Here is a 26,845-nt window from a genome sequence, read left to right as displayed (position 1 = left end):
ATATACCTGTGCATCAACAAAAGATTACTCATATCAAGAACAAACCCAATGCCGAAGTGACCATAAAAAAAGCTTTATTAATCCTTTTGCACCAGCAGTTCTTCGGATGTCCATTGCCAGCAATGGACTTCAAGCCGATTAACCTGAGTCTCGGCCCCAAGCAGTTAGCAATTTACATTCATATACAAAGCCAAGTGAGGTACGTTTTCAGAAGTAGAAACAAATGCAGTTTTAAGTCCCATAAAAATAAATTGGGTTTCTTCACCATTTTCTTAATTTAAGAACAACTGGTATGGTTCCATGAGGATCAAGAGGAGTCTGGCATTCAGGGTGACAGCTTCCAGGGACAGAATTAGCGACTGCTCTAAAGCAAGACCCAGTAGTCTGTTCAACAGTGCTGTGCTCCTGCAGATAACTCGTAAGCCCCTTTAACCTTTCCACATTGGACTCCATGATCAAACAAAACAGCAGTCCCCACAACAAGTGCGTGAAATCTCCTCACTGACTCACTCTGGCTTGTAGACCTCATCCGAGGCAGGCTAGAGATCCCTCGGGCGTAAGCATAGGAATATCCAATGCTCAAATTGTTTAGCCACCACAGACAGAAAAACAAACAACATTAGTTCAACCAGAGGATAAAATACTGCCTGCAAATCAGAGTTTGAAGTGAAAATAGCCTGTATACTGCTTTCAAGTCTCAGAAACCAAAAAGTATTAATCTGGACATATACATCGTTCAAAAGGCACAGGAAGTAAAAGCATTTCTGAACAACCTCAGGTGAATTCAACAACAGTATAACTAAATAAATAAATATGTGCAATATTAGGAAGATCGCAATGTTCTCCTGCATGACATCTTATTTGTAAAAAATATATACACATACGTGCATACATACAACTCATTGAGAATAAAAAAACCACACCCTTTTATCAAAGTCCTATACATAATTTTATAGGCATTCAATACATCACCATAAACATTTAAATTACTACCTTAAAATTTAATAACCAAAAGGTGTTTTTTTCCATTGAGAATTTACAGAACCCTATGCTTATTCAGTTCAGTTAAGTACAGTACATACAGCTATTCTTCTAGAAACCACAATTTTTCAAATGAGGCAATTCTTCCTAGTTAACAATACTTTTCCTCTCCCTCTAAAAAACTCTTGACAACTGGACACTGTGCTCACTAGATATTCTAGATTTTAATGAGGATCCAGTGGTAACAGAATATATAATTCTAAAAGACAGTGGCTAATTATGAGTAACTTGGTAACACTTTTTGTATTATAAAGACATAATGAAGGTGCTTTGAATTAAGTGGCTGTCAAACGTTCCACCAAAATAGGGACTGTTAAGACAGACCTAACTTGTCAAATGCTGTTGGAACATTAGCTAATTGCTTATGGAGAATATAGTTCTCTAACAAAGATTTCTTTTTTCAAGTCTTGCTGGAAGAATTCAGCTAAATATTATCCAGGATGAATGAGAGAGGGAAGCTCAACATAGGCATCAAAACTCATTCACAATTCATATTTGATCTATATTTTGCTATCCAAGGGACTTTTAATTAATTTCTTCTCCCTGCTTTCTGGGCACTATCCTACTTTCCTACCATGCCTTGTAAAATATTTTATCGCAATTTGCTGTCAATATATAAGATGGCTGAAATAAGTTTGGGAAAAAATGTTTCAGGTGGTTTTTTCTCATTCCGTATTATCCATGTCAAGGAGGAAAAGTTTAAAAGTCACATGAAAAATTAAGTTTGTATTTGTTCATTAGCGGTGAAATATTTGTTTTCTTGTGATAACAGGAAAATCAGTATCCTGGTTAGACATTTAATAGCTATGGCACTTTTCTACAATGGGATTTCAGCAAATCTGCCCCCAGCATCTTTGACCACAAGACAGAAAGAATATCTTACACAGATATGTTAAGTAGGATTTGCTGATTTTTTTTATTATTCTATTTTCATGTAACTGACACTAAGTGTGTGATCATAATCATGTACTCCTGCTTTTCATATTTTCCTTGAGAAACTGGAACACAGCTACATTTGCTTTGTCAAGCTAGGACTGCACCATTCTGTTTTCAAATTAATACTCCTAACAATCATTCCAGGTCCTGTAAATTTATTGTGCTTCCCGTGAACTGAGAGTTATCAGAACCTGCATCATCTTCTGTGGAGTTGTGTGGTTCCTGTCAAAACAAAGTAAACAAAAAAAGTTTGGAATTCAGACAAAGCTTTCACCCCATTATGTTTTCATTGCTTGTAACACACAATCCCTTTTTGTAATATTTCTTTACCTTCAAACTTAATTCAAGCTTTGCAAACAGGGGCCGCTAACAGGGAGTTTCGAGAGGGAGTTTGGAAAGGGAGTGGGAAGGGGGCGAGGTACATTTGCTATTCTTTAAAACCTTTAACCTAAACTATAATCAAATTTTCTTGATTTAAACGAAAACCCTATCATTAACCTAGATAGCTGAAGGAGAGAATGCAGGCAGAAGCCCAGCAGCAGAGTGGGGGCTATCCAGTTTATTATGCTGAGTGCAGCATGTATGATTACCTGCCCTGTGGGTGGGCGGCAGGTGCAAACAGTGATAAGTTTTTTAAGTGCTTGTACACAAATGCTAGAAGTTTAAATAATAGGATGGGTGAACTAGAGTGCCTTGTGATAAAGGAGGATATTGATATAATAGGCATCACAAAAGTGGTGGTGTGGGGACAATCAATGGGACACAATCAATCATTCCGGGGTACAAAATATATCAGAAGGACAGAACAGGTCACGGGGCGGGGGCAAGAATTGGCACTAGATGTGAAAGAAAATGTAGAATCAAATGAAGTAAAAAAGTCCTGAGTGGAGCCCAGGATCTGGTCCAAGGGGTAACTAACTATAACAGGACCACTTGGAAATACTGACCATAATATAATAACATTTAACATTCCTGTGGTGGGAAGAACATCTCAACAGCCCAACACTGTGGCATTTAATTTCAGAAAGGGGAACTATGCAAAAATGAGGAGGTTAGTTAAACAGAAATTAGAAGATACAGTGACTAGAGTGAAATCCCTGCAAGCTGCATGGACCTTTTCAAAGACACCATAATAGAGGCCCAACTTAAATGTATACCCAAATTAAAAAACACAGTAAAACAACTAAGAAAGAGACACTGGCTTAACAACCATGTGAAAGAAGCAGTGAGAGATAAAAAGGCATCTTTTAAAAAGTGGAAGTCAAATCCTAGTGAGGTAAATAGAAAGGAGCATAAACACTGCCAAATTACATTTTTACACTTAATAAGAAAAACCAAAAAGGAGTTTGAAGAACAGCTAGCCAAAAACTCAAAAGGTAATAAAATGTTTTTTTAAATACATCGGAAGCAGGAAGCCAGCTAAAGAACCAGTGGGGCCCTTGGACGATCGTTATACAAAAGGAGCACTTAAAGACGATAAAGTAATTGCGGAGAAACTAAATGAATTCTTTGCTTTAGTCTTCACGACAGAGGATGTTAGGGGGATTCCCAAACCTGAGCCATCCTTTGTAGGTGACAAATCTGAGGCATTGTCACAGATTGCAGTGTCTCTAGAGGAGGTTTTGGAATTAATTGATAAACTTAACAAGTCACCAGGACTAGATGGCATTCACCCAAGAGTTCTGAAAGAACTCAAATATGAAATTGTGGAACTACAACTCTACTCCGATATAATGCTGTCCTCGGGAGCCAAAAAAATCTTACCGAATTATAGGTGAAGCCACATTATATCGACCTTGCTTTGATCCACCAGAGCACACAGCCCCGACACCCCGAAGCACTGCTTTACTGCATTATATCCCAATTCGTGTTGTATCAGGTCGCGTTATATCGGGGTAGAGGTGTATTAACTATGGTTTGTAACCTGTCCTTTAAAATCAGCTTCTGTACTCAATGACTGGAAGATAGCTAATGTAACACCAATATTTAAAAAGGGTTCTAGAGGTGATCCTGGCAATTATAGACTGGTAAGTCTAACGTCAGTACTGGGAAAATTAGTTGCAACAATAGTAAAGAATAAAATTGTCAGATATATAGAAGAACATAACTTGTTGAGCAAAAGTCAACATGGTTTCTGTAAAGGGAAATCATGTCTTACTAATCTATTAGACTTCTTTGAAGGGGTCAACAAACATGTCCACAGGATCCCCGTTGTCCACATAGTGTACTTAGATTTCCAGAAAGCCTCTGACAAGGTTCCTCACTAAAGGCTCTTACTTAAATTAAGTTGTCATGAGATAAGAGGGAAGATCCTTTCATGGACTGAGAACTGGTTAAAAGACACGGAATAAAGGGTAGGAATAAATGGTAAATTTTCAGAATGGAGAGGGGTAACTAGTGGTTTTCTCCAAGGGTCAGTCCTAGGACCAATCTATTCAACTTAACTCATAAATGATCTGGAGCAAGGGGTAAACAGTGAGGTGGCAAAGTTTGCAGATGATACTAAACAGCTCAAGATCGTTAAGACCAAAGCAGACTGTGAAAAAACTTCAAAAATCTCACAAAACTAAATGGCAAATGAAATTTAATGTGGATAAATGTAAAGTAATGCACACTGGAAAAAATAACCCCAACTATACATACAATATGATGGGGGCTAATTTAGCTACAACTAATTAGGAAAGAAATCTTAGAGTCATCGTGAATAGTTCTCTGAAGACGTCCACGCAGTGTGCAATGGCAATCAAAAAAGCAAACAGGATGTTAGGAATCATTCAAAAAGGGATAGAGAATAAGATAGAGAATATCTCGTTGCCCTTGTATAAATCCATGGTACACCCACATCTTGAATCCTGTGTACAGATGTGATCTCCTCATCTCAAAAGAGATATACTGGCATTAGAATAGGTTGAGAGAAGGGCAACTAAAATAATTAGGGGTTTGGAACAGGTCCTATAGGAGGAGAGATTAAAGAGGCTAGGACTTTTCAGCTTGGAAAAGAGGAGACTAAGGGAGGATATGGTAGAGGTATATAAAATCATGAGTGGTGTGGAGAAAGTGAATAAGGAAAAGTTATTTACTTGTTCTCATAATATAAGAGCCTAGAGGCCACCAAATGAAATTAATAGGCAGTACGTTTAAAACAAATAAAAGGAAGTTCTTCTTCACGCAGAGCACAGTCCATCTGTGGAACTCCTTGCCTGAGGAGGTTGTGAAGGCTAGGACTATAAACAGGGTTTAAAAGAGAACTAGATACAGTCATGGAGAGATTACCTGTTAGGTTCACTCCCTCTGGGGCACCTGGCACTGGCCGCTGTCGGTAGACAGGATACTGGGCTGGATGGACCTTTGGTCTGACCCAGTATGGCCGTTCTTATGTTCTAAGATTATGCCAAGAAACCAAATGCACTGAACACTTCACAGTAAATTTAAAGTTGCCCCACTCCGGGTTTGCAAACTGATTTAGCTGGACTGCTAACAACATTTCATTAAAATGCTGATGGGGTAGGGATGGATCCTGACTATTGTTCACAAAAGAAACAAAATAATTGACAAATTTAAAAAATATTGTTTCCCTTCACATTAACCCTTCAGAATTTGAAATTATCCAACTCCCTTTCTGTACCCACCATTTTATTACAGGGTTGTTCAAGACACGGATATTTCTGGGAAGAAGGTATATAAACCACTTTTGTTTCTACTGGAAAGGGTATTAATTGGCTCAAATACTGTGTTGCAATTAACTTGGCAAATGGAAAGCTCCATAACAATCATAAAAAAAAGTGATCTATTTCTCTCCACTAAGATGTTAGCACTTGGTTCTCAGTTATGGAGCTGTTCATGTTCACGGACAAACAGCTTGTCAGAATAGTAGATATTAGGAGTATCCTGAATAGGTAGCAAGACAGTTTTCAGCTGTCTTTGCACATGATGCTTTTGGGATGCAAGTGGCATTTGGTGGAGCTGCACTGCAGTACAGTGGTAAGAGACATTCCAAAAGTGAATGAATTTAGATCCACACTACTGTCCAAAGATGATTTTCAATGCACAGGGTAGCAGAGTGTCTCCTTCCCTTCAGTGGTTTTCTTGCACCCTTTTACTAGTGCAGGGGTATTTTCCATGTCCCAGCTGTCACTAAAGGTACTTCTCTGGTAGTAGCCCAAGTTGCTAGAGGGGTTATGTTTCTGGTAGTTGCCATTAGATTGTGTCTGTTTAAAAATATCACTCCATGTTGCTGCTGGAGTTATTTGAATCCCAATCACTATGGAAGAGTAGGATCTATGAATGTCTTCACTTTCCTTTTGGGAACTACCACTTGGCCTCAATCTGTAATTGTTTGACAGTTCTAGTTTGACAGTTCACATTTTAAAAACTGAGCACCTGATTTTCAGAAAACGCTCAGCATCCAGCAGAGCTTCCACTCAGGCACCTATATAAGTCGTCGTGTTTTCAGGAGCACTTGGCAAGCAACAGCCCTCCTATTACTAATGGAAGCAGACTGGTGCAGAGTACTTTTGAAAATCTGGTCACATCATATTTAGGGTGCCTAAATCAGAGCAGAGTTTTTTGAAAATCCAGCCCCACAACTGTAAGTGCAGAGCACGTTTGAAAAATCTGGCTCCAGGTCTTCCCGGCCACTTATCATAACAGTCATGGAACATCTTTCTTGATGTTACCCTTTGGGGCAAAAGTAAATAGCATCTCCAACATGGAGCAAAACAAAAAATGGGGGCTGGGGGTGTGGTGGGGAGAGCAACCTCCTACAGCATCTCTGCAATGCCCACGGCAAACCTCTTGTGGTCACAGAACTACAGCCTGTGAAATTAAACTTTGGTCTGAAAGTAGAGTACTTCTGTAGTGCAGGATAGCGAAAGTGTTGGTGCAAAATTGTTTTCATTGCATCTAACTTGTCAACTGAAATCAGAATTCTAAGGTGCTGTACCTGAAGGATATGAACAGGTAAGTCCACTGTAAGTTGAGAATGTGATGAGGAAGATTGAGAGCTGAGCTGAAAGGGCAAGTCTCCCTCTCCTGGGGGATCATCCTGTGAAGGGAAAAACATAATGTAAACATACGAATTCCAAGTGTCTCCTACTTTCACATAGCAAGCTTCACGCTCACTACTACAATAAATAAAATAAAATAAAACAAAAACAAAACAAACCAGGAAAGGCGAAGAGTGCCTTATTGGCTAAGACCTTACAAGAGTAGTATCTAAGGCACCCCAGCTCTGAAGGCTGATGAGGCCTAAGAAATGTTTCCAGTGGTTTCATGGAAGTTGAACCAATCCCCCTAGTACTCAGTCACATGTGACAACTGCAGATTGCAAGATGTTTTCTCAAGAACTTTACTACTCAAACTATGTGTTCACTCCAAGGCCATTATGCTGCCCAAGTGGTGGTCCTGGGGCACCCCATGTGAAGGGGGAAAAGAAGAATAGCTCTGCATGTGGCTCACCCCATACTAAGAGTAGGTGAGCTGAACATCCTCACTCTGCCTCCTGGAAACCAAACACCTCCAGGTCTGGCCAACAGCTTGCTGCTCCCCGGTGAGATATTAGCATGTGAGGTAGAAGCTCATCTGACACTGCCTCTTAGAAAACCCTATCTTTTCAATTGCTTATAACTGCCAGACTTTAACCATCTGGGCTGAATTTTCCATACTGATTTTTTTTTTGGGGGGGGGGGGGGAGGCGGGAGGAGGGGGGAAGGGAATTCAGCCAGAAGGGGATGGCTGTTTCCAAAAATGAGACCAGGGGAAAATACTTTGCTTTGCCCATGTTAAAAAATGTTGGCAACCTTTGCTTTGAAGAGCTCCAGTGACCCTGAGCTTAGGAGAAGGTAGCTGAACTTAGGCAAAGGAGGGGCCTTGTGCATCCGTCATGTGACTTTTGCTGTTCCTATAAAAATCTGTCCAAATTTGATCTTTTTAAGAGACTCTCAATTCACATATGCTCAGTAGAGACTTGCTAGAGATTCACATTTTATTCTGTGAGGACTCCATCCTCTGTAAGCATCCTCCAGCCCTGCAAGCTGCTGAACAGGGTCTTCCCTGCAACTGTAGTTCCAGCTGCTCTAGGCTGAATTCATGTCTCTTCTCTGCTTTCAATGCCCTCTCTAGCAGCACGGAGGAGAAAACCACCTAAGTCCTATGCAGATGAGACAAGACCCTGCCCTGAAAGGAGGTGGGGGGAGGAGTGGGGAGAGAAGAGTGTGTGTGTGTGTGTGTGTGTGTGTGTGTGTGTGTGTGTGTGTGTGTGTGTGTGTGTGTGTGTGTGTGTGAGAGAGAGAGAGAGAGAGAGAGAGAGAGAGAGAGAGAGAGTCAGTCAGTCAAAGGGAGCTAGCATAGAAACTGGGATTGACAGCCAGGGAGCCAAGGAAAGAAGTGGGGGGAGGGGAGTGAAGAGGATGACTGGGAGCAGTGGGTGGGACGGGAGAACTGGATCTGACCAGGAACCCCAGTACAGGGGAGAATTGAAACTGGCTGGGCAGAGACTGGGACAAGGAACATTAAGGTAAGAACGATCATTCTGGGTCAGACCAAACGTCTATCTAGCTCCACATCCTGTCTTCCGACAGTGGCCAATCCCAGGAGCCCCAGAGGGAACGATTCATCCATCCCGTCACCTATTCCCAGCTTCTGGCAAACAGAGGCTAGGCACAGCATCCCTGCCCATCTTGGCTAATAGCCATTGTGACTAGAGGCCATAGAAGGGGGGGGGGGAAGGGTTGAAGAGAGAAAGATATCAGACAAGAAGCTGGGAAAGAGGAACTGGGACTGAATGGGGGAGAAGAATGGGACTGGGCCAGAAACAGTTTAGAGGGGAAGGGGCAGAAAGGCTCAGGCTTGGGAGAACCTACCAGAAGGCTCTGTGCCCACTAGAGAACACTCCCCTCCAGAGCCTGGAATGGAATCCAAGACTTGCAAGTCTCACCATTAGTCTACTGCTAGCAAATATATGATTCCCTCAGGCAAGGTGTCTCATCCCACCCAGTGCTGATCCATGCAGATCATTACAACCTACAACTGCTATCAGTTTGTTATTTCAAGTGGTAGAGGTCTGTGGCATGGATCTAAAGGCACCAACAATGCTGCTGATGACCAGAGTCACTAGGACGACACATGATGGAATCTGGTTTTTCAGTCTGCTTTTTAAAAAAAGCTTAGGGAAGTCACACATAAAAGTTACATTAGAAGAACATTAAGGCTGCAAAGTCAGGCATTCAAAAATTACAATCTGCCAGGATTAAGACCCCCTGTGCAACTTATTCTGAAACACCTTCCACCCCCTCGTGCCATGAGAACATACTATTTCCCCTCCCCCTCCAGAACTCCAGCCTCATTCAGTGCATAGAAAGGCCAGTGCTCACTCAGCGAGCAGCTATTCAATATTGTTTTCTCCTCATGGTACAGTGCATGGCCCATGCCTCACTTACAGCACATCAAATCAAATCCTGTTCTGAAGACAGAATTAAGAGTTTTCTCACAGGCAACCTTAATATACTTCTAAAAAACGGTTACTTACCTTCTCGTAACTGTTGTTCTTCGAGATGGGTTGCTCACGTCCATTCCATTCTAGGTGCGTGCGCACCGTGGGCACAGTCTTCGGAAAGTTTTTCTCCTAGAAGCACCCACTGGGTTGGCCGTGGAGCCTTCTGGAGTGGTGCCTCCATGGCAGTGAATATATGATCATGCCAACCCAGCACCTCCTCACTTCCTTCTTCCCTACTACTCTGACAGAAGGGAAGGCGGGTGGGTTTGAAATGGATATGAGCAACACATTTCAAAGAACAACGGTTATGAGGTCAGTAACCATTTTTTTCCTTCCAGTGCTTGCTCATATCGATTCCAAATTAGGTGACTCACAACCCTTACCTAGGCAGTGGGGTCAGAGTTATGGAGTCGCTGACTGATGCACAGCCCTGCCGAATGCTGCATCGTCTCTGGCGTGCTGGGTGATGGTGTAATGAGAAATGGAGGTGTGGATCGAGGACCACATCGCTGCTTGGCAGATTTCTTGTACAGGGACCCAGGCCAGGAATACCACCGAGGAGGCCTGCGCCCTTATGGAATGTGCCGCTAGTGCTGGAGCAGGGACTTCAGCTAGCTTGTAGCACATCCAGATGCAGGATGTGATCCACGACGAAATCCTCCGAGATGAGACCAGGAGCCTTTTCATCCAATCTGCCACAAACAGCTGGTGAGAGTTACAAAATGGCTTCGTGCGCTCGATGTAAAAGGCTAGTGCCCGGCTAGTGCCAGCTGAACATGCAGTGTGTGAAGCCTCTGTTCCTGGCTACTCGTATGAGGCTTAAGGCAGTTAGAAAAATGTCCTAGTTGGAATGGAATTAGGACACAACCTTTGGACGAAAGACTGGGTGAGGCCTAAGCTGCACCTTGTCCTTGAAGAAAAAAAAAAACTAGGGAGGGTCGGAGGTGAGGGCCTTTAGCTCTGAAACACTCCTCACCAAAGTAATGGCGACTAGGAAGGCCACCTTCCACGACAGGTCTAGGAGTGAACGAGTCGCCAGCAGTTCAAATGGGGGACCCATCAGCTTGTAAAGGACCTGGTTGAGGTCCCATGCCAGGATCTCCTGTCTAACCTGTGGGTACAGTTGCGCCAGGTCCTTGAGGAAACAGCCAATCATGGGGTTGGCGAAGACGGAGCGCCCAGCCGCTCCCAGATGGAATGCGGAAATAGCTGCCAGGTGCCCCATGATGGATAATGCTGCCAGACTCTGCTGTTTCAAGTGCAGTAGGTATTTGAGGATAAGCGGTATGGGCACCTGCAGCGTGGGGTGTCCGGCTCTGAGCGCACGAGGTTGCGAACCTTTTCCACTTGGCCAGGTAGGTGGCCTTGGTGGATGGCTTCCTGCTACCAAGCAAGACCTCCCTAACCTGCTCAGAGCACATGAGGTCCATGGGGTTTAGCCATGAAGTGAAGGGACTGAAGATCGAGGTGGTGAAGGCGACCATGGTCCTAGGTAATCAGGTCTGGGACAAGGGGTAATGTGATCAGGGCATCCATCGACAGCTCCAGCAGCATGGTGTACCAGTATTGACGAGGCCACACCAGCGCCACCAGTATGACCTCTGCCTTGTCTCTGCAGACACTGAGCAGGACCTTGTGCGTGAGTGAGAACGGGGGAAACGCGTACAGCAGATGATCCATCCAGGGGAGGAGAAATGCTTCAGAGAGAACCCAGGTTGTGGTTCTGGAAAAAGCAGAATCATGGCCATTTTCTGTTGCTTCACATGGCAAAGAGGTCGATTTGGGGAGCTCCCCACCTCTGGAAAATACTGTGCATCCTGTCGGTCTGGATGGATAGGCCACTCATGGTTGTGGAAGGATCTGCTGAGGTACTCCACCAACTCGTTCTGGGAACCTAGGAGGTAAGACGCTTCCAGGTGAACAGAGTGGGCTATGCAGAACTACCGCAACTGGAGGCCTTCCCGACACAGTGGAGAGGAATGGGCTCCACTCTGCATGTTTATGTAAAACATCACAATTGTGTTGTCTGTCATGACTCCCACACAATGTCCCTGCAGATGAGCTTGGAAGGTTTGGCATGCTCATCGGACCGCTTTCAGCTCCTTGATGTTGATGTGGAGTGAATGTTCGTCTTGGGACTACAGGCTCTGCATCTGAAGGTTTCCTAGGTGTGCGCCCCAACCCAGCACTGACGCTTCCGTTACCAGGGACAGAGAGGGCTGGGCTTTGTGGAAGGGGACTCCCTCGCACACTGTCTGCAGGTTGAGCCACCAACAGAGGGACTTGAGGACCTGCACCAGGAGGGTGACCGGAGTCCAGACTATCATGCGCCAGGCGATAGGCTGACGCGAGCCAAGCATGGAGAGGTCTGAGTTGCATTTTGGTGTGCTGTACCACATATGTCCCAGACACATGTGACCAAGTAACTTCAGGCAGCCCCTTGCTGCGGTGGTGGGATACTGTCTAAGGACCTGTATGATGTCTGTCATTGCTTGGAAGCAAGCCTCTGGCAGGAATGTCCTGGCCCGGCTCGAGTCCAACACTGCCCCGATAAACTCTGTCCTTTGAGTTGGTACCAGGGTCAACTTGCACTCATTGAGGAAAAGACCCAGCCTGTCGAAGGTGGATCTCACAAAACGGACCTTTGCGTCCACCTCGTCCCCGAAGCATCCCCCAGTTGTTCAGGTAAGGATACACCTGTACCTGCCTCCAACGGAGGAGGGCGGCCATGACATGCAGTTGATAAACACTTGGGGGCTGTGGACAGATTGAATGGGAGGGCTGTAAACTGGTAACTTAGGAAGCATCTGTGGGAAAGTTGTATCAATATGTGGAAGTACACATCCTTGAGGTCAAGGGCGGCATACCAGTCTCCCAGATCCAGAAAAGGGATAATTGTGTTCAGGGACATCAAGTGAAACGTCAGCTTTTTAATGAAGCAACTGAGGCCTCTCAGGTTGAGGATGGGTCTGAGGCCCCCACTTTGCTTTGAGGATTAAGAAATAGTGAGAGTAGAATCCCCTGCCCCAAAGCTTCTGAGGAACCTCCTCCACTGTCCCTGCAGCGAGAAGCATATGGACCTCCTGCACGAGGAGATGCTTGTGACAAGGGACCCTGAAGCGGGATGGGGAAGGAAGTGGGGGCAGGCAGAATATTCCACTTCTACTGTGTGAAGGACCCAGCAATCTGATGTTATTTGTGACCAAGCATGGTAGAAGTAGGATAGACAGTTCAGGAAACAGGGCTGAGGATCCAGTTCGTCAGCTGGTACGTCATCCCTGGGTGTACCTTCAGAAGGCCTTCTTCGAGCCTGAAGCAGCGCCCGCCTAGCCCTGGTTGGACAGGGGCTGGGAAGGCTTACGCCTGCTGTTCCTGCCATGTTTCCTAGAGAATTCCTCCCTAGGACATCAAGGATAGGGATGCTATACAGGCTACGGCTTAAAATGCTTTCTCTGGGTGGCCAGGATAGGCACCTCAGAGATTTCAGCATAGCCCCAGAATCTTTAAGGTTATGCACCCTGGAGTCAGTTTGCTCCACAAAACAGGCCCACCCCATCAAATGGCAGGTCCTGCAGGGTATGTTGCACCTCACGTGGGAGCCCCGAGGCCTGGAGGCTTGCCTTATGACAATCCCAGAGGACAAGGTATGTGCTGCCAAGTATGCAGCGTCCAGTGAAGGGTGTAAAGAGGTCCATGCCACTGCGTTGACCTATTCAGCAATAGTCCTGAACTCCTCACTGGACTCCGCGGCACTAGCTCTTTGAACTTCACCATGGAGTTCCAGGAATTGAAGTTGTATCTGCTCAGGATTGCCTGTTGGTTGGCAATTCTGAGTTGGAGTCCCCTGGTCGAGAAGATCTTTTGGCCGAACAGGTCTAGCTGCTTAGAGTCCTTGGATTTTGGGGTAGGACCCTACTGCCCGTGTCTCATGTTCATTTACTGCAGCCACCACCAACAAGCAGGGCTACAGGTGCATGTCAAGATATTCATACCTCTTAGCGGGGACAAAATACTTCCTCTCGACTTCCTTTGCAGGCAGAGGAATGGAGGCAGGGGTCTGCCACTGGGTCTTTGTGTTGGCCTGTACAGTTCTGATGAGGGGCAGAGCCACCCTCGATGGACCTTCTGGGGCCAGGATGTCCACCCTCTGGTCCTCCACCTCCACCACCTCCTCAGCCTGCAGGCCCATGTTACACACAAGTCCTGGTGGGCAGTGATTGTCTATATGGTGCAGTCCCAAAGCGGAGGTCCCCGCCACCGCTTCCTCCAGGGAAGACAACAATGACGCCAGTGGGGGTACAGGGTTCTCATGGCACTCCAGGTCCCTGGGGACATCCTGCACAGCCACTCCTTCCCCAGGGTCCATGCTGGTGGCGGGAGCAGGCTCCAGAGGTGGTGGAGTGGTCTGTACTGAGGTCACCTCAGAACCCCGAGGGGTGGGGCAACTCATCAATGCTGCAGGTAACTGACTCTGACACCACTGAGTGGGAGCCCTTGGAGAGGGTGCCCTGGTGGTATGCCCACGGGGTCCAGAATGGCCACTGTACTTGCCATGGACCTGCACCCACATCCCGATGCCTACAGTCCGATTTGTGTCTCCGCCAAAGACAAAGACCTGGAACGCTAAGGCCAGGGCGGTGCTGATCGGAGCTGTGCCTGTGATTGGTGCCAGGAACCTGGGGAGAGGTTGCAGCGAGGTGAAGTGCCAGTGAGGAGAAGAGTGGTGCCATGAGCGGTGCTGGGAGCAGGACCTGCCGGGGACTGGTGCTGCAAGTCAGAGCGATGCCATGGAAATGCAGCTGATTAAATCAACATCATGGGCTTGCCTCGAGAAAGTGTTGCACGCTGCAGTACCAGAGGCTTCTCCTGACTGCCTGGGGACTGTGGCGCCATCATGGCACTTAAGTCCCTCGCAGCCTCGAAGATGTCCGGGGTGGATGGCAACTAGATGTCCACCACCACCAGGCCCACAGAGTCCACAAGCACCAGATCTGATGTCCTGCCTTGCAGGGCCGAAGTTGTCAGTGCCGTCTCCTGGGCTGTCGGTACTGGGTGCTTCTCCTCAGGAAGCACACCAGTGGCACTTTCAAAGGCAGCTGTCCTCAGCGCCAGAGATCAACTCCTGTCCTGCTTGCAGCACTGCTTCTGTGGTACCGCGGAATGGGAGCAGTGTCATGCTGCCTCCACCAGCCTCGGTGCCAGGGAATCCCAGTGCCAAGGGTCTCTATGCCCAGAGTCCTTCCTTGCCAACACTTCGTGGATGGAGGCCTGTGCATTCCACATGGAGGAGCTCAGCGCCGGATCCTACCAGGCCAAAGCTGGTTGAGGATGAAGAGCTGCCCCCATCAGGAGCTGCTTCAGGTGACAGTCTCGCTCCTTTTTCGTCCTGGAATGAAACCCTTTACAGATCTTGCACCGATCAATTTTGTGTGCCTCCCCCAGACACACAAGACAAGAGTTGTGGGGGTCGCTCATTGTCATGGGCTTATGGCAGGATCTACAGGGTTTAAACCTTGGGATTGAGGCATGCCTTGAGCCTCATGGGGAACAGGAAAGTTGGGGGGGGGAGGGGAAAGAACTCCCACTCCTACACCAATTACTACAACTAACTACAATTAATGCTACCAGACTACAAAACGACAACTACTATGAGAAACAAGAAGCACTTGCAATAGCAAACCACTGCAGTTCCAATGACCATCACTGGCGATAAGAAGGAACTGAGGCGGCGCCAGGTCAGCAGGGTCATATATTCACCGCCATTGATATGAGCAAGCACTCCAAGAATAATGTAATTTGTGTGTGTTATTACTGGATACAGTGAAGGGCAGATCAGCATCTTTCCTTCCTAGCTCCAACTCCTGGGGCTGTTCTCACTCCTGAACAGTGTTTCCTCAAGGCCCCTCTCCAGTACGGCTACTCTTGTGGCTTTTTAGTGCTGCCTGCAAGGCTTCTGCCATGCCGCTTCACGCTGCCTGTGTTCTTAACTCTCAGTCTCCTCATCACCTTAGCTGTGTCTAACCCTCCCCCCACCCCCAACATGTGTACGAATAAGGGGAATATTTAGAGAAGAGTTTTAATTTATACTACAGCATTCATTTTCCATGATCAGCTAAGGTCCCCCCATAAAGTGGCTCTCTAAGGAAGCCATTTGAACCCGCCCTCTTCACTCCAATTACTTTTGTAATGATTTTTAAGATGCTTGGAAAAACAGTTCTATTACTGGCAATAAGTGTGTGAAGGGACACTCACTCTGAGGAGAAAAAAAATGCCCTTTTTGGGCAACAGTCTTAAAAACAGATCAGCAATATATTACTCATCAAGTACCTTGGTATCATGCAACAATCACAATATTAATACAGGAGAAGACTATATCTGATTTGAAAGGACAGTCAGATTCTTCTGTGTGAACTGGCAAATCATTAGAGAACTGGGCAGACTGTTTTATTCATGTGTTCTTACTTGAAGTAGTTGAATTTGCACATACTGTGCGCCAGTTGCTGGATCCCTTATTGTAAGGCCTCCATTTGGCAAAACAATGTTGCTACACAATCGATTGCCATGACTGGTAGATGAGAAGCTGGTAGGACTCACTTTACCACCTTTGCCTTTCCTCTGGCCGGAATTTGATGCTGCTGAAATAAAGTTATTTTATTAATTATGTTGGAACGTCTGATTCTCTGGTAAGTTTCTCCGTAGGACTTGTCAAATTACACCTGAAAACATCCTGTCTCCTTTTATTATTAACCAACTATAACAGTTAAAGTAGTTAGGCTCAAAAGGTAGAGATTGTAAAATTTTATGTAGCCTATATTTTCTTTTTTTCTGTTTAAAATTTCAGTTAAAGGTTTCTTTGAATTTAAATATTTCCCTGCATATTTCTCAATATAGACATCACATTACCCAGGAGAACAAGAAAATACTATGATTAAAAGTAACATTCTTCATTGTTCGTGCTGAATAAGATGCCAAAAGAAAATTAAAAAGCACAATTTGGGGATAATATACATCAGATCTTTTCAATTATCAGGTGTTTGTGTTTTGGTTTTTTTACTTTGAATGTCAACAGGTAAACATTTTTAAACTAGGACTTTCAACTTTTGAGTGTCCATTTAAATTCTGTTAATGCATTTTAAGATGCAAGACTTGTCTGAAATACTATATAGAAGTTTATTACTCTATACCGGGGGAAATGTGTGCATGGGAGGGAAACAAAAAGAGGAACTGATTCATTGTCTCTGAAAGTAAATGGTAGTCACTAAGTAACTGGTAGGTGACATGTTAGACATGAAACAAGGAATCCTGTTTAAGAAGGTAACTGGGAATTTTCTAGTTCTGTTTTACAGAACAGCGGCAAATTCAATCAAGTCTTCTTTCAAGCTAGGATATCACCAAGCATGCATTTTGGACAAGCTGCCATAATTACAGATCACTTCATAAAAACAGACAAAAAGAAGGCTAGTCCTCTATTTCCTAGACAAGACAGTATTTTTTAAAAGAAGAGAAAGTGCATACATGCATAGTGTATAAAGCAAGAGACATGATAATGTTTAATTTGGAAGTGTAATCCTTTGCTTACCTTGAGATATAACTAAAAACAACTGTCACCTTGATTTTCAGAGATAGGAGGCAACAAGAAACGTAAGGAAAAAAATTGTTTAGTGTGATGTTCCTCTCCCCCTGAGGGCAGCAGCAACTCAAATAGCTGTCTCTTGTTGTTTTGTTATTTTTTCTGGGCAAGTTTAGCAAGTCATGGAATACATTTGACCTAACAAAGCAACAGTGCACATCAACAGCTATGAGTTCCACTGTAGTTTAAGAGGAAGAAAACAAACGGGATAGTTATGTAAACTAGGGCCCCAAGTTTGTGTTTTATAAAAATCTGCTACAGGAGATTGAAGGTTAATAGAAAGGTTTCAATCAAAAAAAAAAAAAAAAAAAAAAGTCAAATAAATTCCCCTACTGTGCTTGCAAGCTAACACTAAAGCACTGTGATAGTGCATGACCTAGAGGTGAAACTGACTAGTCTGTTTTCATTCATTGTCCATGTTGAGTAAAATGAAATGAAAAGAGTGGACAAAAAGCACAAATAGCAAATTAGATTTTTAAAATTATTTTGGTTTTAATAAATTAAGGATAATCCTCTGATTAGAGAAAGTAAATGATACTGAGGGTGAGGGAAGGGGGAGTTTAAAATATAACTTTAACCTACCAGGGTCCCTTTAACAGAAAGGGAAAACCCAAGTGTGAGGTTTTTTAAACTCTCAATGGATTTTAAACTCCATGCAAGAAGACTATCTTAATTATCTACAAAAAGCACACCTCACTCAGATTTTGTTGCTGATTACAATAAGTTTATCTATTTGAAAGAGATATACTCTGACTTCATTGCATGTTAGTTGATTCAGCAAGGCAAATGCCTCCTCACCTGTGCTGCTCCCATTCCCTTTCTGTTTTCTCTTCTTGGCTAGCTGAATGGCTCTGTAGTCTGTCCTTGCAGATCCCCCGCTCTCCTAATCAAACAAGAGATATGTTTTACACATTTGAAACAACAAATTAAGCTAATGTAGCCAGGCTAACGAATTACTTATTGCTCATAATATTAATCTAACACTGGTTGATTGGGATTTAAAATAAGTTAAGTTTTTCAAACGGTAGCAGTCAAAACTCTGATCGGTCCCCTGCATATCTCTCAGGTTAAATACACTACCATGTTTATCAGCATTTTCAATAAGGTCATGGTGATAAGGGAAACATTTTATACTCAAAATAAACAGTTATCTTTACACAGTACTGGAAAGGGAACGGTTTCCCAGAAGCGGCATTAAAGATAGATATGGGAACAAAGACCGAGAATAAAACAATTTCAGTTACTTTCCATCCCCAAACCCTTCCCTGAAACTAATATACACAGGACATACCGTATATTCCCCTCCTTATGCTTTCTTGTTAGTCCCACTTCACCCTTGGGGGTTAATTTTGAACTTTTTTTTTTTTTTTTTTTTTTTTTAAACTTTGAACATGATCCTCCCTCCCCCACCCTCACAATTCAGGCCTTTTAAAGAATTTTTCACCATGTTGAATCCATGTCTAACAACATATTTAGTCAATACAGAGTTCTACAGCCTTCATGAAAAAACCCCATGTAATTGGGTAAATCTGTATGAAAGGTCTGCCCATAAGTTGCAAGCAGCAATGGAGTATCCTCAAAGTTAAGGTGCTTCAGTCATCTGGGGACAACTGAATATAGTTACTGCATACCAAAAATGAGCTGCAAGTCACTGTGCTAAGATCCATTTCTTTCTGAGCACTGTAGCTTCCTGGAGGGTTGGAGAACACAAACTGTGTCACCACTTTACTGCCTTCCTGTTGACCAACAACATCCGAGCTAGGAAGCAAATTTTGTTCAGCTTTAGTTGGTGTCAGTAACTCAGGTCCATTGCTTCCACCAAGGCTGCTGGAAGGAGTCAAAGTGGTAGTGTCTATCGTTAGATTACTGCTGGATGTCAAACTATGCAGGTCTTGACTGGAATTCTTCACTGATAAAGATGCTAGCGAACCCAAGGCTTCTGCATTTACAGTCTGTACATCATCCAGATTTGAAGTACTTTGCTGTAAAACTGTAGCAGTGGTTCCCATCAAGAGAGAACTGTCCAGGCTATGTGGAATATCACTACTTGCCACCAATATCAAAGGGTCAACTGTTTGACCAAGGGAATTGCTATTGACAGAAAGGTTTCCAGCAAGCGTAGAGCCTACGGAAGCAACATCAATGGTGACAATTCCAGAGTTTACTAAAGCCATATCTGTTGCAATCCCAGAATTGTTACCAGACACACTGGAGAAAAGGGACACAAGGTCTATGTTGCTGAGGTCATTTTGTCCTGGACTGGTGAGTTCACTACTAGGCGTGAGGGAACTAGTTGCTTCAAGCTGGGTTAAGAGATCTGAAATATAATACATGTATTAAACTTGTTGAAAATGCAACAGACAAATGATAAAGAAAAGGAAGTTGCGTGCCACTACCTATAGCTCCAGGGGTACAACACTCAAATGTGGGAATACACAGAAGCCCCAGAGACACACACTAACAACTAATAGAACATATGGATACTTTTTCCAGAACAGGTAAGATGCCAACAGAACTCTTAAGTTTACATAGACTGCAAATAAATGAAGCAACATTACTGACCTCAGAAACTGTGCGGTTTGTAAGCAACACACTTGTACCAGACACCATGAGAATTTAATAGGGAAGAAAAAACACTGCACACAAAGCGTCTGAAGATAGAGTATCCTTAAAATTATAGGTTAAATATTTCCTAAATTAAACCCACTTTTCTAAACCAGAATTAGAGAGGAAAACAAGCTTATTAAAACAAAAATTCATCTTTATAGTAATAATAAATAATAATATTAATAGAAGATATACCAATCTCTTAGAACTGGAAGGGACCTTGAAAGGTCATCAAGTCCAGCCCCCTGCCTTCAATACCAGGACCAAGTACTGATTTTTACCCCAGATCCCTAGGTGGTCCCCTCAAGGATTGAACTCACAACCCTGGGTTTAGCAGGACAATGCTCAAACCACTGAGCTATCCCGCCTCCTCAATCAGAAGAAAAATACACCTCTACCCCGATATAACGCTGTCCTCAGGAGTCAAAAAATCTTACCGTGTTATAGGTGAAACCGTGTTATATCAAACTTGCTTTGATCCGCCAGAGCGCGCAGCCCCACCCTCCTGGAGTGCTGCTTTACTGCATTATATCCAAATTTGTGTTATATCAGGTTGTGTTACATCGGGGTAGAAGTATAGTTTCAATCAAGTATTAGTTTCCTGTGTAACGTATCCTCCTCTCATTCTTACCAAAAATATTGTACAGAAGTGTCTCATCTGTGTATATATATTTAGAACACTGAAACAATTATTCTCTTTACTATTCACTATGCTATCAATGTGGGACTCTGAGATCTGTCTTATTTTGCTTCAATTAGTTGTCTAGATAAAAGTAGGATGAATTTTTAAGTTTGCCACATCACTGAAAGACAAAATTACTTTAACGTTTACTAACGTTCCACTGTGACGAAGAATCTCATACAACAATTATACAGTAACATTATTTGTTTGTACTGCTGGACAACACAGTTCCTTTCAGCACAGGAATTTCTACATACACTTATACTCTCCAAAATACCCTCAACGTGGTCCATGAGACAAGTTAGGACTTAAGAGTATTTTGGTTTTAAGTCCTCATTATCAGGTTTTAGAAAGAATATATTGAAAAATCTTCAAGAGCAAGATCTGCTTTAATTCAAGATGTTACTGACTTCTAGAAACAACAAGTCAAGCCCTAGTCACAGCTCCCACTGAAGATTTTATATCATATACATATACAGAAAGAAAAAATCCTGGCCCAACTGAAGTCAGAGTCTTGCTGTTGACTTCAATGAGGCCAGGATTTCATCCCCCGTTTTTGCCTGATATACATAGTGTTTAGGCTTCCCTTTGCCCCAGCCATATTTTGAGGCTAAACTATTATACCTGGACTGAAGTTGTGCTGTTTGACCATGTGAGTCTTCATACTGTGCTTGGAAGTGAACAATTTATTACAACTGGACACTGGGCAACGGGTCTTCGATGAATCCACATCTTGAAGATGTTTCTTGGAGTGAATATACAAACTGCTGCGTGCAGAGAATTTTGCACAACAACCTGCAACATGATACACAGCATATTACAGGATCTTTCTTAGTTTTAACTTAAAAGAAGTATTTAGAATTCCCTGGTAAACATCTCAAAGTTACCTAAATAAAATGTTCTAGTTAGTTAACTTGCAGCACTTGAGCATGGATGCCATACATAAATACATAAAGTTGAAGAAAGCAGCACAAAGTAAAGAAGCAGAGTTTCAAAGGAGCAGAAGAAATGCCATACCAGAGCAGACCACTGATGCATCTAGTCCAGCATCCTGTTTCCAAGAGCAGCAAAAAATCCAAACGATTTAGTGAAAAGTGTCATGAAGGCACCTTAAATAGAAGCATTTGATAATGGCCACTGGTGAAATCATAAAGGAGGAGGAAATGCTTCCTGACAACCACAGGACAAAACACATTTTGTTTTATGCCATGAAGTGTAAGTATCAACGTTCCTTGTTCAGCCAGGAAGTTGGGTAAATGGTCTTGTGTCTATTTATACCACACTTATCTAAACCCTTTTAAAAATCCCACTAGAGATTGTGCCTCAATGATTTCCAGTAGCAGCTGGATCCACAAATCTTTTGCTTGTATTCATTTTAAAACCATGGGTCTTATTTGTAAGCTCCCCATATACCTTTAGCCACTTAATTACCCCTTAATGGATATTTGCAGTTCTGCAGAGACCTTTTTGCTGGAAGAGGCAACCCAAGGTGACCACCAGTACTGGAAAGATAAATTTACTACAGAGTTATAGAAAAAGGCCATTATAACTCTTCTGCATAATTTCTAGCCCTGTTAAATATGACCAACCAGCCTATTAGATTCATCTGAACATCAATCGGATGCTGAGCAGACATCTTCATTTTATCATTGCTTGTGATTCTTCCCTCCTGCAGCCACACACACATCAAAATAATTTTTCACAAGCAGTTTATCCATAGGGAACAATTAATCAACTGAAAAGATAAACAGTGTCTAGGCAGTATCACATAGTCTTAAATCTAAAGGAGGTGTTGATTTCCTTCTATCACTAACTGATAAGAAAAATCAAGTGACAACGATCTGCTAGCCATTTCCCCTGTCTCCTCCATGTCTGGGACAATATGGTTTATTCAATTAGATGTTCTTTAAAAAAATAAGCTATAAAAAAGTTTAAAAAAAGTAAAATAGGACTTTAAATACCCAAGGCTCCAGTCCTTTAGTGAGCCTTGACTGGGCAGGACCCTGCACCTACCAAAGTAACAGCTCTAGTAACAGCACACAGGACCATAAACAAACCGTACCTTCCACTGGACATTCAAATGGTTTTGTGCCTAGGTGAGTTATACTATGGCCTTTCAAGTGTTCTGCTCTTGTGAAGGATTTCCCACAGCCTTCTACTGGACATGTAAACCTCCTGTCATCTTCATGTTTCCTACAAAAAAGGGAGATTACTATTCCCAAACTTAAGTTCACTACATGCTCATTTCTAGCATCAATTACAACCACTCTGATTTTAAAACTCACTCTTAAAACAATTATCTGCATTAGAACACGTTTAGCCAATGTAAAGAACTGACAAGTAAGCCATGTGTTGGATTTTGGTGGGGTTTTGCTTTTAAGCATAACTTTTTTTTTTTTTGTTTTTGTTTTTTTGTTTTTTACCTTTTATGTCTTAGTAGCTTGGACATGCTGGTGAAAGACCAGCCACAACCTTCAGAATCACAGATAAAAGGCCTTTCACCTGAAAAAACAAAACAAAAAACATTTAATCATATAGTAACGAAAATACATGCTGATATTGTGAAGTCTCAAAAAAGTTTAAGGGACATCTACACTACAACCCAATTCTCCCCTCCCCCTGCAGCAATGAGTCTCTGAGCCTGGGCCAACTGACTCAAGCTCATACTGTAGGGGCTAAAAATAGCAGTGCAGACATTCCCACTCCGGCTGGAGCCTGGGTTCGGAGACCCTCCCCAGGTTTCGCTGCCGAGTGGGAATGTCCGCATGGCTATTTTTAGCCCTGTAGAGCAAGCCTAAGTCAGCTGTTTTGGACTCAGACTCACTGCAATGTTTTTCCCCCCCTGTGGAGACATACCCTCAGTTATTTTAAAAAGTTAAAAGAAACTAAAATATCATTTTACAGTTATCAAACAAGTTTCCTTATCTACTAGCCATGTCCTGAAGTGGATCTGCATGGGCAGACCCTTGAGTTCCCATGGAACCCGAAGGATCTATGTAGCTGGATCTATTCACCCGCATGGATGCCAACTGTAGGAGATGGCCCTACATTAATTTGGACAACCAGATTTTTCTAAAACCCAGTTTGCTTTTCACTGTTTATGTAATAGTTTGTGAGAATGTGTTTTTCCCCATTTCACTCAGTTATATTTTGCTGTCCAAACTAACAGGCAGTCCACTTGAAAAAAAGTCAGTAAAATCCACTTTTCCCTGAAGATGTGTTTTACCAACCATTGTTGTAAACACTACAAATTACTAAAATATTTCTCTACTCTTGCAGTTTGTTCTACGCAAGTGATAGCACTTGGTCTACAGTCAATTGCCTTCTGTTTCCATAATCTTTCACACGGTAACAGAGAGGGAAAAAAATGGTAGAAGACAATAAAGTGTGATCGTAAAGCCACAAAAAATGTCAGAAGGACAGAGGAAAAGGTATAGAACAACTTTTAATTTAAAGTTTCTTTTTAAATTGACAAGATGAAGTTGACTGTCACTTATAAATCAGAGACATTTGTTCAGAATCATTTTCAGGTTCTCACTCTTTCAACTCTTGGTCACAAACATTTAAGGAGTGTTTCTATTGACATTTTATCAAAATCTTATTGGCATTAGGTTTGTACAGACTGCTTTTATAAATTGCTAAAGCTTGAGGCTGCATTTGACCCAATATCGCTTTATATATTCAACTATCCCAATTTATGAACTACCCTTCTGAATACCTGTGTGACTTCTCATGTGGATTTTCAGTCGGCAGGCTTTGTCATACTGCTTGCTACAACCAGGGAAAGAGCAGGAGAACTGTTCTTGCTCTCTGAAGTGGGCTCGATTATGAGAAAATAATGCACTAACTGTGATAAAGGTTCTCTCACAACCTAAGGAAAGAGTGGAACATCATCAGCTTAGTGTGACACACAAAATAGGCAAATTAAACTCTATACCAGTGGTACTCAAACTTTTGTATTGGTGACCTCTTTCACACAGTAAGCCTGTGAGTGTGACTCCCCCTTTGTAAATTAAGAACACTTGTTTTAAAATTAAAACACATTTAACAATATTATAAATGCTGGAGACAAAGTGGGGCTTGCAGGCGGATGCTGACAGCCTGTGACCCTTTCAGGGGTCACTCACAACCTCCAGTTTGAGAACCCCTGCTCTATACCATACTTCAGGGTTTGCAACTATGGGTTGAAACTGAATATCCACCTAGATATGGTATGTTTTGGGCACAAAGAAAAGCAGAACTAGTGCAATTTAAGATGGCAGACTGATATACATCAGATTAGAAGACAGCAGTGAGGACACTGCTCACAGATTAAAAAATTGTTCTACTATTGTACATTGATCAAAGCACTATGTAAGTCTAATGGAGATATGCTGAGTGGTATCTTTTTCCTTTCTGCTGTTATTCAATCAGCAAACTCTGAGGGATCTCTCGCTGATAAGGGACAGAAGATGGAAATCAAAAGATTCCAACTGTCCGTCCCAGACATCAGGGTAAAACAGAAGTGTGTTAGCACAAGCTAGAGATGATCAACAGGCAAGATAAGCATTGTATCAAACCTACAAAACAGGCTAAAGAAGGGACTCCAGGTTAGCCACCCTTACATATAAATATACCATCTGACCCCAAAGAAACATTGCAGCATGGTAGTGCTCAAGTATGTACCTCACCTACATTTAATCATCAAAAATACCTATGATTTAGATTATTTGAAAAGATTGCTTTGCAGGCTGTGAGGATATTGATTTGTTCATGACAGGGCTAGAAACAGAACCTCCTTCAATCACCAATGGACGAGACATATTCATATATTATTTGAAGTTACCAGAATAGTGCATAGGATACACCTCTTAAGGGATCCGAACAAGATCAGCACCGCTTGATGTTTAATTAGGGAGCCACGTGACAGGACTGATTGATGAACAATTCCAGGGGTCTAAAAGGGGACGTCTGCCTCTTGGGTCAGAACTGTGACACCCCCGCCTCCAGCAAGGCAGTTGCTCTATGAAGTCTCCCCACACAAACCAGCTCTCCTCCCTGTTCCAAAGAGGCAGGTGACCCCCAGTGGTCCCACGAACGCTCTAATTCATTCCTCGCCCCTTTTCTCCCAGGCAGGCTCCCTAGTCTGTCTCACAAGGTCCATGATCATAGATGGGGCTGGGGCGTCCCCAGACCAGTTTCCCCCGGAAGGGTCGCCGGCCTGGGCGTGGGACTGTGCCAGTGCGTAGGCACTAAGCGCACCCCCACCCCCAGTAAGGTCCGAGAGGAAGGGCGAGGCCGAGGCCAGCCAGAGATGAGGATTACCGGGGAACTCGCAGCGGTAGGGCCGGTCGGGCTCCAGGTGGCTCCGCCGCTGGTGCGCTCCGAGACGCGCGGCGCTGGGGAAGCGCTGCCCGCAGGCCTCGCACTTGTGCGCCGCCTCCTGCTCGTGTGCCCGGCCGTGCGCCCGCAGGTTGTAGACCGTGGTGAAGCGCTTGCTGCAGCCGGGCGCGGCGCAGGCGAAGGGCCGCAGCTTGTCGTGCGAGTGCAGATGGCGCCGCAGCTTGTAGGCGGTGGCGAAGGACCAGGCGCAGCCGGGCACTGGGCAGCCGAAGGGCCGCGCCGCCCGCCCGCCGCCGCCCGGCCCGGGCCCCCCGTGAGCCGCCTGCCGGTGCAGCCGCACCTGCTGCTTGCGGGAGAAGGTCTCGGTGCAGCGGGGCTCGGGGCAGTGATAGACCAGCAGCGCCCGGGAACCCCCCGAGGCCGGGCCCGGGACCTCCCCGCCCGCCGCCTCCCCCTCCGAGCTGGGGGGCTCGGCTCGGCCGGGCAGCGGCGATGGGGCTTGAGGGGCGGCCGGCTCCGGAGCGGCCCCGGCTGGAGCAGGCGGCCCCGGCTCGGCGGCGCCCGGCCCCAGGGTCAGGACCCCGTTCTCGATCCGCACCAGCAGGCTCTGGTTGTTGATGGTGATGGTGCCGGAGAAGGCGCTGGGACCCGAGCCTGCCTGCCCCGCACCCTCCACCCCCGGCCGGGGCGGCGCAGCAGACGCGCCCGGACCCGGCGACGGGGGCATCAGCGGCGGCGGCGGGGCCGGCCCGGGAGCCCCCTCCTGCTCCCCGCGGGGAGGCTCGGTGCGGCCGCTCTCCCCGCCGCCCGGCCCGGCCCCTGGCTCCGCCGCGCCCCGCACCAGGTTGAAGACGAGCAGGAGGCCGTCGCTGTCGGGGCCGGGCGCCGGGGGGGGCTCGGGGGCGGCGCTGCGGCCCGGCTCCTGCTTCTCCTCCAGCAGCATCAGCGGGAAGCTCATGTACAGGCCCGAGGCGGCGGCGGCCGGGTCCCACTCGGGGGGCGGCGGCGGCGGCTCCGGCTCCCGCTGGGGCAGGCGGCCGGCGGGCGCGGCGCTCGATACCGCGGCGCCGCCGCCATGTTGGGTGTCGGGCCGAGCCCGGGCCGCCTCCACCGCGGGCAGCCCCTGCGTTTCCAT

At 44.8% G+C, this 26,845-nt stretch overlaps 1 protein-coding gene across 1 annotated transcript; it reads right to left on the bottom strand.

The window, feature by feature from the left end:
• Positions 1-57: 57 nt before the first annotated feature.
• ZXDC (ZXD family zinc finger C) lies at positions 58-26,845 on the bottom strand. Its single transcript, XM_050960557.1, is given in 12 exon segments — positions 58-2,199; positions 6,920-7,021; positions 15,932-16,104; positions 17,898-17,982; positions 18,731-19,416; positions 21,013-21,183; positions 22,451-22,581; positions 22,812-22,890; positions 24,107-24,259; positions 25,693-26,466; positions 26,469-26,529; positions 26,531-26,845. Coding segments are annotated over 12 exon segments (2,817 nt in total). The 3' UTR covers positions 58-2,112.

Source organism: Gopherus flavomarginatus, chromosome 6 (assembly GCF_025201925.1).
Source record: "Gopherus flavomarginatus isolate rGopFla2 chromosome 6, rGopFla2.mat.asm, whole genome shotgun sequence".
Lineage (NCBI taxonomy): Eukaryota > Metazoa > Chordata > Testudines > Testudinidae > Gopherus > Gopherus flavomarginatus.
This window is presented reverse-complemented; position numbering and strand designations above follow the sequence as displayed.